At 44.1% G+C, this 16,369-nt stretch overlaps 1 protein-coding gene across 1 annotated transcript in view; it reads left to right on the top strand.

Annotated features, from left to right (window-relative positions):
- Nucleotides 1–16,369, top strand: part of CUBN (cubilin) — a 269,145-nt gene that overhangs the window by 169,258 nt on the left and 83,518 nt on the right. The window contains exons 41-48 of the mRNA XM_059059248.2: nt 1,006–1,152; nt 3,638–3,828; nt 3,994–4,177; nt 8,776–8,950; nt 10,121–10,299; nt 11,475–11,684; nt 12,331–12,471; nt 13,162–13,343. Of these exons, the coding sequence (XP_058915231.1) occupies nt 1,006–1,152; nt 3,638–3,828; nt 3,994–4,177; nt 8,776–8,950; nt 10,121–10,299; nt 11,475–11,684; nt 12,331–12,471; nt 13,162–13,343 (1,409 nt within the window). The remainder of the gene's footprint in view (nt 1–1,005; nt 1,153–3,637; nt 3,829–3,993; nt 4,178–8,775; nt 8,951–10,120; nt 10,300–11,474; nt 11,685–12,330; nt 12,472–13,161; nt 13,344–16,369) is intronic.

The raw sequence follows: 16,369 nt of genomic DNA, 5'->3' as shown, positions 1-16,369 counted from the left end.
AAAATTTATAATCAAGAGAAAAGCCAAAGGAAAAAGGGCCTTGAGGGTTACCCAGCTCTCATTGATGTCTCTGGAGGTCCACATTTTGCTGACACTATCTTTTTTCATCCTCCATACATGGAGAGAAATGTGTTCTTATAATGGCAAAACAAACAATGAACAACAAAATAATGAAAAGAAAAAAGAAAACCCCTCTGCAGGTGAAGGCAGACTTCTGGGCAAATGACCTTATAACATTAGCATCGGATCTGGGGCTGAAAAATCAAACTTTTTTTTTTTTTTAGATACCTGACCTTCAGCAGTCAGATTAGTTTAGATCAATATCTACAGCACGTATCAGCGCTGGTCCTCAGTTACTTCCCAATCTCACGTCCTCTCATTTTGAGTTTTCGTTCCAGGAAGAACTGTCAGCCAGTTTTTGGAAAGGCAGTGGGAACTGGCAAAGAAGTTGTTATTAAAAAGGTTAAAGAAAAAGACAGGCGGCACCGTTACAAACTGGAGCCACAATGATGTAACCCCTGGAATGTCCCCTATTTGGTAACCCTGCCGCCTCCTAGGAATGGCGATTTTTTGAGAATAATGTGTGAGGCACTTTGGCTGGGTTGCAATGATGGTGGAGGATACTCTTTTAAAAATAATTTTTATGGGAGTTTAGTTGACTTACAGTGTTGTGTTAGTTTCAGGTGTGCAGCAAAGTGCATCAGTTATACGTATGCCTGTATCCACTCTCTTTTAGATTCTTTTTCCATATAGGTCATTACAGAGCACTGAGTAGAGTTCCCTGTGCTTTACAGTAGGTCCTTATTAGTGATCTATTTTATATAGAGTACTGTGTATATGTCCAGCCCCATCTCCCAGTTTATCCCTCCCCAACCCCCTTCCTCCCTGGTAACCATAAGTTTGTTTTCTACATGTGTGACTCTATTTCTGTTTTGTAAATAAGTTGTGGAGGAGACTCTTAAGACATCATATTTTCACACTGACGTTTCCTTTCTTTGGCCGTAGGAGACAACAGCATGGCCCAGGAGCTCGCAGTTCTCTGTGGCCGAGAGATCCCTGGACCCATCCGGTCTACTGGAGAGTACATGGTGATTCAGTTCACCTCGGACTTCAGTGTAACCAGAGCGGGCTTTAATGCATCATTTCACAAGAGTAATATGTTCTTACAGTTCGAATTCATTTCATCTCATCTACCTCTTGCTCTCTCCCTAATACACTCTGCTCATTTTTCAATGCCAGGACACAGGTTCTAAGTCAGAGCACACAGGTCTCTGTCCAGCCTCTGGGGGTTATCCTGATGTCAGGTATTAAGTCTTAATCAAAAAAAAAAGAAAGAAAAGAAAAAGAAAGAAACATTTATGAATGAGCCCCCATCTTCAGTTCTTTGGGCAGGGCATCTTCCCTCCACGGTAGGCACAAGAGTAAGATGTTTAAAACAAAATTTCAGCCTAGCTGATGGCTGGAACCGGAAGACAGTACATCTCCATAACACATCAAAGGAGCAGTAAGTCAGAGATATCTTCAACCTAAGAAATAACCAGTCAAAGTAATGTAGGAGATGTCGTCATAAATCCCTTGGTTGAAATGATTCATTGAAAGGTTGGCAGGAGGAGTTTGAAATATGAATTTGGTGAGTCTGACAGTGTGCTTCCTATGTGGCAGGCTATCGTGTGGAGTATGATTGAGACTTTCAATACTTGACAAAATGTGCCGTCCAAACAATCATGTTCAACCCACACTGGATTAACGTGAAAAAGTAGCCCACAGAGTGTGAAATTTCTAAAGACTCTCATATTTTTAACTGAAAAACCTAATTTTAAAGTAGATGATCCATCTCGACATTAAAAATGAATGTTTTCTCCAGTATTATGTATGCCTTTTATAGAGTAGGGACCAACTGAGGATAAACGATGGCCCACACAGGCAAGGGGGGCCAGCTGCAGAGTGGTTTAAGGAATGGGCTTGGGAATTCGACAGACCTAAGGTAAATTTCCACCTCTGCGCTTGAGCTAGCCGTGTGAACTCCTGCCCTCACTCGCTGATGCTCGGGTGGGTCCCTGACAGCCGGCAAATAAGCTCCATCCGCTGTCTTCTCAGCTCCCACCTCTCACTCTCTCTCACGGGGCTCGTGGACAGGCGCGTGACAGCTCGCGCTGTATAAGTTGACGTGTGGGGAACGAACTCTCGCCCCCCACCGTTTTTTTTAACCTCCCCCAGCCCCAGACCTGCTCATTCCACATTCTTCTCAATTTTAGGAAGTGGAAAGTACATTCTTGTAGCTAGTTAAGCCAGGAAGCTTGCATCACCGTTGATTCTTCTTTTCTGGCTCCGTCAATCCCATTCATCAACCAACCACAACGGTCCCACCCTCGCAATATATCCAGAGTCCAACCACTGCTGCCCATTTCTACCGCTGCCATCCTAGTCCAGGCGCGTGTCAACCCTCCTGGGACTCAAGAAGTCACCGCCGTGCTGGACCTCTCGCTTCTCTTCCCTGCCCTTCCTTAGAGTTGAGGTATTGCAGACAGAGTGAGTCTTTAAAATTGAAGTCAGATCATGCCACTCGGATGCTCAGAACGCTTCCACGTGTCCCTCTTCTTACTCAGAATAAGCCCTTGCAGGGGCCTGCACGACCTACCGGGCTAACCGTTTACACCTCTCGTTCGGCCTCATCCACTCTGACTTCTGTGACGAGCCACTAACACAGCAGCCTTCACGCCAGCTGTTTTCTGGACTGCAGGGCTTCTCTCTCGAACACTCTCATGTCTTGATTCCCCGTCTCTCTTTTTCTTTTTTAAATTTATTTTATTGAAGTCTAGTTGATTTACAATATTGTGGTAACTTCTGCTGTACAGCCAAGTGACTCAGTTATACACAGACATACATTCTTCTTCATATTCTTTTCCATGATGGTTTATCACAGCGCATTGAATATAGTTCCCAGTGTTATACAGAAGGACCTTGTTGTTTATCTGTTCTATATATAGTAGTTTGTATCTGCTGACCCCAAACTCCAAATTTATCCCTAACCCCACCCCCCTTTCCCCTTTGGTAACCATTACGTTTGCTCTCTTTGTGAGTCTGTTTCTGTTTCATAGGCAGGTTCATTTGTGATGTATTTGAGATTCCACATAAACATGATAACAAATGACATTTGTCTTTCTCTGTCTGACTGACTTCACTTAGGATGTGACCCCCCATTTCAATCAGGTCTCTGCTTGGATACGACTGCGGTAATGTGGCCTTCTCTAACTGCCCCAGGCAGTATAGTTCATTTTCCCTCTCCCCCTTCATCTTTCTTTGTAGAACGTGTCACCACCTCACATAGTAATTATGTAGGTGTTTGTTGTACATCTGACTCCCCTACAAAGTAAGCTTCATGAAAGTTAAGGGATTTGTCGCTGCTCCTTACTTCTACGTCCCTATCTTAGGAACAAAAACAAAATGAGGACCCAGGATCGCGTGCTCTGTCCAAGCTTGTTGCGCTAATTGTTTCCAACATGTTTTGGTCCCGAGTGAGTTTCAAACCACATTTCTATTGCCTATACTTTGAAAATTCTCAAGACCAACAGAAAAAGCATCAAAATCCAGTTGTGAGTGTTATTTAAATGTGTTATCTTTGCTTCTTCCTGGGAAGGTTGTGGTGGATACTTGCACGCAGACCGGGGGATTATCACATCACCTGGGTACGCAGAGACCTACGCCCCCAACCTGAACTGCTCTTGGCATGTCCGGGTTCAGAGTGGCCTGACTATCGCTGTCCACTTTGAACAGCCCTTCCAGATTCCAAACAGAGACTCGTCTTGCAACCAGGGGGATTACTTGGTGGTAGGTCTTGTGTGCTGCTTTTTCTAACTGCTTTCTCTACATACTTTATTCAGAAAACGAAATGGTGATGTTTCTCCTCCGGGGCTATAAACTGGTAGAACTTGTACACCTCAATGATCTTTATCAGCATGAAGGAAATCGTGCCATTTTAATTTGTCTTTCCAGCTGAAAAATGGACCTGATACCTCTTCTCCACCCTTGGGACCCCATGGAGGAAATGGGCATTTTTGTGGCAGTCACCCTTCATCCACTCTGTTCACCTCAGATAATCAAATGTTTGTCCAGTTCATTTCTGATAATAGTAATGAAGGACGAGGATTTAAAATCACATATGAGGCAAAGAGTTTAGGTAAGTATTTTCACTGAGAATACTGTCTGTACTTGTCCTGCAGTTGCCTGGCCTTTTTTGTTTAAATAGATTTGAGAAAAAAATATGTAAAGTTTTTTTCCGAACTAACAAGAATAATGTTAGTAAGAGTAGCTACCTATTATCAAGCACTTACTTTATGCTTTTGAAACGTTTGACATCTCATCACGACTACGTTTTCTTCATCGTGCCCATTCTTCAGATAAGTAAGATGAGGCTTAGATTGTTCCAAGGCCACATACCAAGAGAATGAACCAAGTGAACTTCTCCATGAGTATAAATTGAGCTGATCTTAATGATCCCCTGAAATTCTTTAGACTTTTCCATTATAAAATGTCTAATTATAAGTTACATACAGTTATAGAAACATCATAAGAATGATAATTACATTGTTTTGTAATCATCTGTATGCTTCTTTTTAAAGAAGCATACAGAAGTTCTTTTTAAATGAACATATAATCCTCTGATTCTATTATTACCCAATTAATTATATATTACAGTAATGATCTTTACTTAATTACCTTGTCTTTATTATACTTGATTGTAATTATATTTAATTCTACTGTAATGATTTGATTTTTGTGACATTTATTTTAGATAATGTTTAATTGCATAAATAAGTAAACAAGCATAGCCTCAAAAAAGGGAAGGAGTGGTATCTGTAAAGAGTAAGTCTTTGTCGCCTTAAAATTAGATAATCTGGATTTCAGGATAACCCTATGACCTCAATCTCCGATTCCTGGACATATTTCAAAATCTGTATTAAGAATCTAAATGAGCCATATGTTTTATCGCACATTCTCCAAAATATGAGAATTTAAAATGTCAGCAGAATTTCTTCATTTGAAGAGAGGAGAGGAAGTAAGTCTCCACCAACTGACACAGAAAATCATCTAATACCTCGTGTAGATTCCATGGCTACAGGGAATGTCCTTTCACCACTTCCCAGACCACATAGCTCTGACGTTTAGAAGGAGCCTTTACCAGCACAGCTTTGTGACCCCAGTACCGCTGCCTTATAGGTGGCGAGTTTCTCATCATTCCCCATCTCCATTCTAAGCTTTGCTGCTGAGTTGTGAATGGGCAGGATTTCACCTGGTACTGAGCCTTTAGAGAGCCTTATAGATTTGCAAACACTGTAACTCTTTCATTGCTTTTTCCACCCTCTGTTCATGCAAGAATGGTATGGCCATTACCTTCTCCCCATCTTTCTGCCTCAATATTAGACTTAAAAGTCTTCTGATTTCAAAACCTGTTGTGATATGATCACTCTTGTTTCTCTCAGCTTTCTGATTCAACCATTTCCTGTAACTACACTCAGTTCTACTTCCCCATCTACCTTTCCAGCACACCAACTTCTTTGCCACTTCAGTTTCTCAGCTTTTAACACATGATCCTCAGTGAACAGCTTGTGGCATCAAATTAGCCTTGTTCTACACCGTCATTCTCCAAGGACACTCCTTAAGTTTGGTTGATTGAGATTTCTGTGTGCCTGTGTTCGATGCTTTTATTCTCACCGGACTGACTGACATTCTAATTAATTAACTGAACATTTACAAAGTGCTTCACACTGTGCAAACTACCGAGTCTGTTGAGTTCAGTGCAGAGGGGGAGACGTACAAGCAAAGGCACAGGTTAGGACACAATACGATGAGGCTAGAAGGAGGGAGCCCTAGCAGCTATGGGTGGGAGAGGGCTCCCAGAGGAAGGAAACTGACAGAAACTCCCAGAGGAAGGAAACTGACAGATTTGCCGGTCAGTGAAGAAAGGAGGTGACAACATATCAAATCGCAGTGGCTGTGCAATAACAAGGCATTTCCGTGAATTTGAAAGAAGTCTGGACTGCTGGAGAAGAGAGTCCAAAGGAGCTACACATCATGGTGGTGAAGCGGGCAGGAATCGTGATGCTGAGGGCGGCACCAAGAGGAGCTAAGATGTTACCTGGAAGGCGGTGGGGGCCCTTGCAAGGTTTTAATCCAAAGCCCGAATGGCCACTATCAGATTAGAAACACCCGTGTGACAGTGGCACTGAAAACACGTGGAGGGGCAGAGACTAAGGTGGAGAGAGCAGGTGACAGAGTAATTCGGGGAGGAGTTATTAGGTCCTGGACTAAGGCAATGGCGATAAGCGTGCAGAAGACAAGGAATATTGAGAGAGATCATAAATACGGAATTGAGTGGATCTGGAGGTGGGACAGGAGGGAAGGGGTGGGAGGTGCCATAGATGACCCCTAGGCTTCTGTCTGGGTGGGTCCATTTACCCCACAAACACTTATGAAGAACTTGCCATGTGACAGACACTATACTCGGTGCCGGGGATATAGGAATAAACGAATAAAATCCATGTCCTCATGGAGCTTAATTTGAGTGTTAAAATGCACATAATAAATAAGAGATGTAGCACGTCATATGGCAACAAGTACTGAGGAGAAAACGAGGTGGTCAGCAAGGAGGACTGCGCTCGTATACGGACTTCTGGGCGGCGGGTAGGTAATAAGGTCAGTCTGGGACAGGTTCGGTTTGAAACCTCTGAATGATGTCCACTCGGGATGTCCAGCAGACACCTGCACTGGCCCAGGAGCCTGGAGGTGAGAATAGCGATCTGGGCCGAATCTAGGAATACGGGAGCTGTTAGAAGACTGGTTGCAGTTGAAGTCACGAGGGTGGGTGACCTTAGCCAGGACATTATTTGTACTGAGAGGATGAAGGGCCTGCAGGGGGGGTTCCTGGGGACCTGCAGCAATGCCAGGAAAGGCCTGGAAAGAGGCCCCCAAGGACCCGAGGAGAAATGGTGGGAGGGATGAAAGGAGGAGGAGAAGAGCTAATGTCCAGGCAGCTCAGGGGCAACAATGTAGAGAAGGAAGGGGTGGTCAACACGTTAGGGGCTGTGGATACAGAATAATGATTTCAAACATCTTTGGGTAAAGTGAGCGTGGGGTGATGGGGGCCAGGCAAAGAGCGCTTTCAGAGGGTTGACAAGTGAAGGGGGAATGAGGAGGTAAAGAAAGTGGCCGTCAATTACTTGAGCTTGTGATGTGCGGAAAGGTCAAAGTATCACGGAGGAGAGAGAGAGAGAGAATGAGATTAAAAGCACAGGATAATGGGAGGGATTAAGTAGTGCAGGGTCCCTAAGGAGACAGAATGCATTGGGAGACCAACCCAGAGACACATGAAGGCAGCGTACAGGGGAAAATAAAGGAGGGTAGAGATGTAGATGCATTTTTAAGGATGGTAAGAGATCGAGGGAGCTCTCATCTGACTTCTCCCTTTTCAAAGAGGACTCACAGTAGCGTGCTGAGATGAGAGAGGGAATGGGGGGGACGAAGGGTTTGAGGAGTCGAGTTGATTTTATACAGCTGTTGTCATCTGTATGGTGGAACGGGAGGGTGGCTTAGCAGTGTTGAGAGTGGAGAACATGCACTCGTTCTGGCATCAATTTCCACGCATGGTTTGAATGGGACACAGCCACCGAATTGGGGTTTTGCAAGGAGCATCTGAAGGAAAGACCAGGAGAAAGGCAGTTAAAGGCAGTCAGAGGAGCTCAGAGTCTAGGGTTCCAGAGGTGAAGGAGCTCTAGGGAATGTCGCAGTTCAGGATGTGCCCATAAGTGGCTGAATGATGTTGGAAACAAATGTCAATAGAATTTAGCAGATTCAGTGTCTGTGAGGCTAAGTTATTGAACAGGTTAACTTCATCGGCATTGTAAGTACCCAGATTGTTCTTACTTGGTTTGTTTGCTGAGATTGCCAAAAAAAAAAAAAAAAGTTTATTGATAAAAGAAAAGTATTTTTTTTTTTTTTTTTTTTTTGCGGTACACGGGCCTCTCACCGTTGTGGCCTCTCCCGTTGCGGAGCACAGGCTCCGGACGCGCAGGCGCAGCGGCCACGGCTCACGGGCCCAGCCGCTCCGCGGCACATGGGATCCTCCCGGACCGGGGCACGAACCCGCGTCCCCTGCATCGGCAGGCGGACTCTCAACCACTGCGCCACCAGGGAAGCCCAAAGAAAAGTATTTTTACTTAACACTTTGGGCTTTTAAAAAAAGTGTTAAAAGCTCATTATCTTCTCGAAAAAACTGGCTCATAAAATTTCTCACGCCATTCCTCTCTTGCTCTTCAAATGCACCTAAATCCCAGAGAAACGTAAGGAGTGAATGTCCACAGAGTTGTACAGACGTACATCTGCTTAGTCTTTTAAACCACAGTCTATTGACCTGAATGGTCAGGGGGCAGTTAAAGTGCGGGTGCCTTTACATGCGCATCGAAGTGGTGGGTATGTCGTTATGCGTCCATGATGTGCTACCGCACGCACCGTGCGCCGTAATCTTTTGGTTGGCTTTAGGAAGGAGTGAAATTTCCAATGAGAACGTATGGTTTGGCGAGTTAAAAAGTGATACAGGTGGTAGCTCCCTTGAGAGCAAATTCAGAGTGTATTTGCTTAAAAAAGAAAAAGAGGATAATTCCAGATGAAAGGAAATTACCATTGGAGGTACAGATAAAGAGACCTTTACAAATGAAGGTGGCAGTCGCCTGCATCCTCTCTCTCCAGACGGTAGGTTGATTTAACTGTGTTTCCTGACAGCCTGCGGGGGCAATATTTACATCCACGATGCGGATTCTGCTGGATACGTAACCTCCCCCAACCACCCCAGCAATTATCCTCAGCACGCTGACTGCATCTGGCTCATAGCTGGTCCTCCCGGGAAGCTCATAAGGCTGCAGTTTGAAGATGAGTTCAATGTCGAAGTAACACCCAAGTAGGTCACCTCCGTTTAATTTTCCTCCTACCCAGAGTTAGTATTTTTCAGCTGTCACATCTCAGAACAATTTCCTTCTTCTTTGCTCAGCAGCAGCATATAGGCAAAGGAAACCTAGGGAGGGAGAAGGGAAACGCTTAACACCTGGAGCTTGAAAACCTTGCCTGCGGGACACTCACCCATCAGCTGAGCAGACGATGCAAACAGACACTGTCCCTCCTGACCCTGTGCACATCTGGCTGAGATTTACATGATCCGTTCTTCCTCCCACAGGAAAAAGAGAGTGTCTCTGGTAGACGGATATTTATTTGGCCAGCCCCATACTCAGTGCCATAAATGATAAAGTATGTTTAACAAATGGAAATTTGTGACGCCAGGGGTCACCAGTGTCAGAAACAGGACTAAAGCGAGGACAGTACGATTTCCCAATCTCTGTTTAGTCAGAATCTTTAAAGATTACAAAGCAGAGGGTTTGTCTTACTATGTTGAACATAGAGGAAATAACTACATAGATTGAAAACAATCTGTATCTTCCTCTTCATTTAACAAACGTGTGTATACATCTGCATGAAGACATGCAGGGTGCAAAGCTTCGGTATGAGAGCTTTTGCTTACCGGTTCTGGACTCCTGATATAATGCCACTCTCCCCTCACTGAGCATTAATGGGCTGGTTGGCTTTCTCAAGAAATACTGGGTAAATACTTGTCCTCTTTTAGGGACACGGAAAATTCCAGCTGAGATTCTCCCTTAGCCCCGGTTACACAGCTATCAAGAGAGAGTTCATCTTTGTCATGTGAAATGTGTCATGACATCATGTGAAACAAAATACTTGTGTTTTGACATTCCTAGGGGTTGATTCGAGAATGATTTTTACATTTCTAAGACCAACAGAATATGGAAGGCGAGTAAATATTCTTCATTGTGGTACATGTAAAACCTGTCTTTTTCAGCTACGAACTGGAGTGTATAATTCAGAAAAATATCACGTGGCATTCTGAAGTGGCACAGCACCTACACTGACTCTGTCATAGCATCTACGCTGTGTTGTGAACATAGTGCTACAGAAATGATGATTTCATAATGCCCTTGGAGAAAGCCAGGTCTTTATTATCAAAATATGTCAAAGCCATAGACTTTGCAAACTAAACAGAATTTTCTTTCCACTGTAGCTGTACGTCCAATTACCTTGAGCTGCGAGACGGTGCTGATTCAAATGCGCCAATGCTTTCCAAGTTTTGTGGCGCTTCTCTGCCTCCCAGTCGGCTGTCGTCAGGAGAGGTGATGTATTTGAGATTCCGGTCGGACAGCAGCCCCACTCATGTGGGGTTCAAGGCCAAGTATTCCATAGGTAACAACATTTTTATATTCAATAAGAAAGTAGTGACAGAATAATGGCATTAAAACTTGTTAAATGATCATATGCCATTTTTAAAGAGGCCTTTCTATCTGCCTAATTTTCACAGTTATTTTAATGATAGAAATACGTAAGGAATGTGAATGTTTAAAACCACAGTCATTTATCCATTTTAATTTTTACTTTAATTTCCATTTAAAAATACTCTTTTTAGTAAACTTGAATATTTTGTATTTTTCCCTAACTTGTTAGTGAACAACATATCCAGTTAAATTCTTGTTTCTTCCTCTTGTCGTGAAATATGTACAACATTAAATTGTAAAACTCTTTAGTAATCAAATAACTATTTTTAGAACAGTGACTTTAACCTCCTCAACATCAATACATAATCGAGATGGTTTTTCCCCTAAATCTCTAGCGCCAGGTCATTCATTCAATGTTTTGATTTCCTTCCTTTAAAAAATGAGTAATAAATAATGCATTCTGAAGATTCACTACAATATGGTCACAATGACATAGAATTTAGTATCTGTTGGGTCTGAACACTAACCAAACAGATTTAATGCATTCAAAACTTGAAACGCCTAGTTGTAACAATATCTAACCTACACCCTGGGTCATTTTATAGCCTGAGGCAAATTGTATATAATTCAATCTCCCACATCCAGCTGATAAGAAATAATTGGATAGTAATTTTCAAGGCCCTGAGATACCCATCACTACAGTAACCCGTTGATTTGATAAACTAGAAATGGCAGGCATGACTAATCAACCACAGCACTGTTTTTAGCTGAGCTGGGACCTAGTCTACAGAATCACTAACACAGGGTACCAGGCAGGCCCTATCAATCGCTCCGTTAGTTCTGGAATGAAACCTACTTGCAGCTAAGAGCTCTTACACAGTGTCCCAGGAGAATTCCTGAGACGTTACACAATATGCCATTCCACGTCTTGCCGTCGTCCCTTTCGCATTATTAGATTGGACTCGTGGTATCATTTCTCTGTACACCAACAGCAGATTTCATGTAGTAAGAGAAGCACAGACTTAAACCTTTTCAGTCTTTTTAAAACTTCAGTTCATGTTCACTTGGCACCTAAAAGCTTTTAAATGTGCGGGTTGCATTAAAAAAAAAGAAAACCTCTGATAGAATATTGCTCGTTTTCTGCAGCCGAGTGTGGAGGAAGAGTGACAGGGCGAAGTGGAGTCATTGAGAGCAACGGGTACCCGACGCTTCCGTATGCAGACGACTTGTTCTGTGAGTGGCGTCTCCAGGGACCCTCGGGACATTATCTCACCATCCGCTTTGAAGACTTTGACCTTCAGGACTCATCTGGCTGTGAACGAGACTTCGTGGAGATCTGGGAAAACCATACGTCTGGTCAGTGAGAGATAGGTCTGCTGTCTTTTGGGGGGTATCTATTTTCACGGGTTACTCACTCAGCCTCACTTCCAGGTAAGGCAAGACTTTTTTTTTTCCTGCGGAGAAGTGCAGATCAGTCAGCTCTGGACAGTGCTAGCTTTCCTCTCCCTCAGTTCTTACCCATGAAACAGTGGTGCCCGAAGCCCCAGTGTCATATCGCTTATCCTGGGGCCACGCTGAGAGGGCCCCGTGTGCGGAAGGCAGCCTCTTCCCGGGAGCCCTCCAGGGCCACACTCAGATGTTTGCGGGGCGTCCTGTAAGGTAGGGAGGCCAAGGGTGACATACCCTGGAAATGTTACGAGCTGGATGCTTGTCACTCTGTCGCCTTGGACCATTTCACTAACCAAATGAGCGAGGCTTCCTCAGTGAGCGGATGCCCTTGGCTCTAACTGGTCGCTGTTTTTGTTACACTTCTTCATATACTTGGATATATTGATTTTGATTCACGTTTGACCTGCTTCCCTTGCCAGAGGTCACCATTTCTTCCTGGCCGGGGTCTTACCTATTATTGTTTTTCATTTCGTACACGCGGAACTTCTCAGGTAGAGGTGAAATGAAATCAATCACCTGGACATATAAATCCTTAGTTATTTGACTCTCACAGGTAATCTGCTGGGCAGGTACTGTGGAAACACCGTTCCTGACAGCGTAGATACTTCTGGCAATGTCGCTCTGGTCAGGTTTGTCACAGATGGCTCTCTCACTGCCTCGGGATTCAGACTACGGTTTGACTCCAGCCTGGAAGGTATGTTCTTTGCTTCATTATATATATATATATATATATATATATATAAACTGAGCACCTACATTGGATAGACACTCCTCTTACGCACTGGTGTGACAATCATTAAACAAAGACACCGTGGCCCTTGTCTTCCTGGGCCTTGCTAGTTTAGTGGAGAGGCAGACGTTAATCGAACAGTCACACCAATAAATGAAAAATCACAACTGCAGTCAGTGCTACAAAGGAAAGGCTCCGATGCTGTGAGGGGTGTCAGGACGTGCGAGCCGAACCGCGTTCCTCACCTTACGAAAGCCAGTCCGTCAGCGCTTCCCGTCGCTCAGGATTTGCGTTCCAAAGTCCCTGACAAGCTCAGGCGAAATAAAGATCTTGTCTTGAAAAGACCGGGTGATGACTTCAGCCCCTTCTGATTTTCCTGACTCTGATGATTTTACTGCACTTACTGGACTCTCACATTTCTTGGGCCATGATGACAGGGCTGCCTGTGAACCACCATCTATGGAAGCGGAGATTAAATAGCAACTATCAGAGAGACTCCTTGTGTACATAGAGTGATAAGTAAGAGTACCGATTTTGTCTAGAGGGACAATAAAAAAAAAAAGCTTTACTTTTGAGAATGTTCCTTACAGGATTGGATTGGAAGTTTCCTTGGTTCTTTTTTCCTTCTCTCTCTCGTTTTGCCTCCCCCTTCAGCATGTGGTGGGGATCTCCAGGGCCCCGCTGGGACCTTCACTTCTCCCAACTACCTGAACCCAAACCCGCATGGCTGGATGTGTGAATGGAGAATCACTGTGCAGGAAGGATGGCGGGTCACCCTCTCTTTTGCCCACCTGAGGCTAGAAGCCCATCCGTTCTGCAGCAGCGAGCATGTGACAGTAAGTGTCCCCTGCTGTCAGGGATGTTATAGTCCATTGTTTAAGGAGTTTATTGACCCATAAATCACAGTCAGAAAACTAGGTCAGCAACATTCCCCTCTGTGCGACTGTAGCTCACACAAATTCTAAGTATTTTGGAGAGAACAAAGTCCCAGTGAATGTTTGCCATAATTTTTATAAAAGCTGTTTTAAGAGACTATTTGTTGTCTCAACCTATATCAGGGTCATGGGCAGGATAAATTTTCAAGCAAATGATCATTACACGTGGAAAAACCTGTGTAAACCGAAAAGTTTAGCTTACGTGGGACCAGAGTCACAGGACAAGCCACCACCAAAAGTTTTAAGCAGATGGGTGGTCCCGCATAATTGCTGTTCTCTGCTGGATGTACCGGGTGACTCCTCTGGAAGACCAACGTCGACTATCTTCTAGGTTGCCAAGCTCATGTTTTGAGATTCTACCCTTAGTATAATCTCCAATATTATATTTGAGTATAAGTATAATATATTCTTAGCTTCCCTTAGCAAAAGAAAGCTAATGAAATCCCTGAGTGTTAACTGCGAACGACAGATATCTATGCATTTATACTGTATTAACTGTAGATGAATATTAGTATATTTTCCACCCAACTTGCCCTTTCTCCAGTCTTTGTTATCTCAGTAAATAACTGTTCCGAACTTCTGGTTACTCGGGTCCAAAGCCTTGATGTCTGTTTCGGAGTCCTTTCTTTCACACCTTAAACTGCACCCATAAGCAAGCTCACTCGGCTAGATCTTTACAAGAGATCCAGAATCTAACTACTTCTCACTACACCCACTGCGAGCGCCGTCACCACTCATTTAGATTTATTTTAATAACTTCCAACTGGTCTCTACTTCCGCCCTTGTCTCTCTGCATCTCAACACAGCAGCCAGTGTGATGGTTTTAGAGCTAAATCAGACCATGAGGCTTTCCTCGAAAATCCTCTAATGGCCTCTCTCCTCACTCAGAGGGAAGTCCCACAGCTTCATAATGGCCCAGCTGGCCTTACATTATCTGCCGCCGCTTCCCTCTTCTACCCACGTGTCTCATCTCAAACCCCCCTCCTCTGGCTCACGAGGGCCCAGCCACACTGACCTCTTTTCTCTTCCTTGACTGACCAGCCTAAGACGCCCCCACAAGCACCTCCCATGCACGCCTGCCTCCGTCTGGGATGTTCTTCCCCGGGTGGCTGCCTGGTCCACCCCCTCAGCTCATTCAGGGCTCTGCTCCAATGACTTGGTCCCAGAAGCCCGCCCTAAGCACCTTCGTTAAACAGCCCCCGCCCCACCCCGGCCCGGACTGGTTTCCCAGCACTTCACGCCCGCTGACAGTCCGCGCAGCTCTTTGTTTGCGGGGTGGCTGCTCCCTCCACCAGGACGTAAGCCCCACTTACAGGGACACGCGCTTCCCTTCCTTCCCCGCGGAATCCCCAGTGCCTGACACGTGACAGACACAGTCAGTGTTGAATGAATCCGCAGTCGAAGAACTGGCGTGATCCTTCTCAAAGATGAGCCACTTGTGTTCGTAGTTTCATTGTCTCCCGCCGGCTAGTGAATTTCAAAAATATGAAACACCTCTGTAGGTCACTCTCTCAGTGGAAGAATTAGTGATAGATACGTGAAAAACCAAGAAAAACCATGAGAGTGTAAAAGGGACACAATTATTATGATTACTTGGGAAATCCAAAGCAAATGCTAACGGAGTACACGACTTGGTTTAAGTGGGCGTGGTGTTCTCATAGTCACATTCATGTAAACCTTGAATAACAATTTAACAAAATCTGTGGCAGGAGTATTTGGGGAGGTAGTTGGGGGGTGTTACGCGTACCCCGCGTGCATTTGCGGTGATGGTGGGGAGGTTTTTGAAGACAGCTGAATCCTCACCTGCCACAGCGGGATGTGGATAGATAATGTCTAAGACAGAAAAAATAAAGTAGTAGCAGCACAGGAATATCGTTTTGAAATAATGACATAAATACCAAAAGAAGTAGCTGAAAGAGTTGAAAAGTAGGTGCCTTTGGCATCTGTGATTCAGAGATGGGGAAATGACAAGACATGTTTCAGAATCTGTGGTTGATGCTGTAGATTTTATTTTATTGTATGAGTTCCGAAAGTATGACTTTTCCTGTAGGGCATGTGAATATTCTGCTGGTAAGAGTCCTAATGATTATATTTCAATATGATCTCAAAGGAAAAAAAAACTGTTAACATATACATCAAAATTTTAGTAATGGCTATGTCAAACTCCAAGTATTTTTATAGTTTTTATTTTCTCAACTCTCCAAATACCATTCAATAGCATCCACTGTGGTTATAATGAGAGAAATTGATGAAAATCAGTACAAATGAATTTCTGTCACCTAATTACAACTACATGGAATTATTCATTGCCAAGAAAATGCTTCAGAATATGATAAGGTGGGAGTGCTTCATTTTTTTTCTACTTCATTCTTGTCTCTGTATTATTCATTCAACAATAGGAAAAAAATGTTCCTTTAAAATAAGAAAACTTAGGTCCAAAATTTCCTGGCTTCCAAATAAAAAAAAGCACACTGGGCTCCGTGATTTTCAATATCTGATAAAAGACAGCATTTCAGTCCTTCGTATATTAGAACTGGAGAGTGAAATTTGAAGCTTAAATATGACCATTTTAGAGCAATACAAAGAGAGAGTGACCTACAGAGGTGTTTCACATTTTTGAAATTCACTAGCCGGCGGGAGACAATGAAAGTACGAACACAAGTGGCTCATCTTTGAGAAGGATCACGCCAGTTCTTCGACTGCGGATTCATTCAACACTGACTGTGTCTGTCACGTGTCAGGCACTGGGGATTCCGAAGGGAAGGAAGCGAAGCGCGTGTCCCTGTAAGTGGGGCTTAGGTCCTGGTGGAGGGAGCAGCCACCCCGCAAACAAACAGCTGCGCGGACTGTCAGCGGGCGTGAAGTGCTGGGAAACCAGTCCGGGCCGGGGTGGGGCGGGGGCTGTTTAACGAAGGTGCTTAGGGCGG

Source organism: Kogia breviceps, chromosome 3 (genome assembly GCF_026419965.1).
Source record: "Kogia breviceps isolate mKogBre1 chromosome 3, mKogBre1 haplotype 1, whole genome shotgun sequence".
NCBI classification, from domain to species: Eukaryota; Metazoa; Chordata; class Mammalia; order Artiodactyla; family Physeteridae; genus Kogia; species Kogia breviceps.
This window is presented reverse-complemented; position numbering and strand designations above follow the sequence as displayed.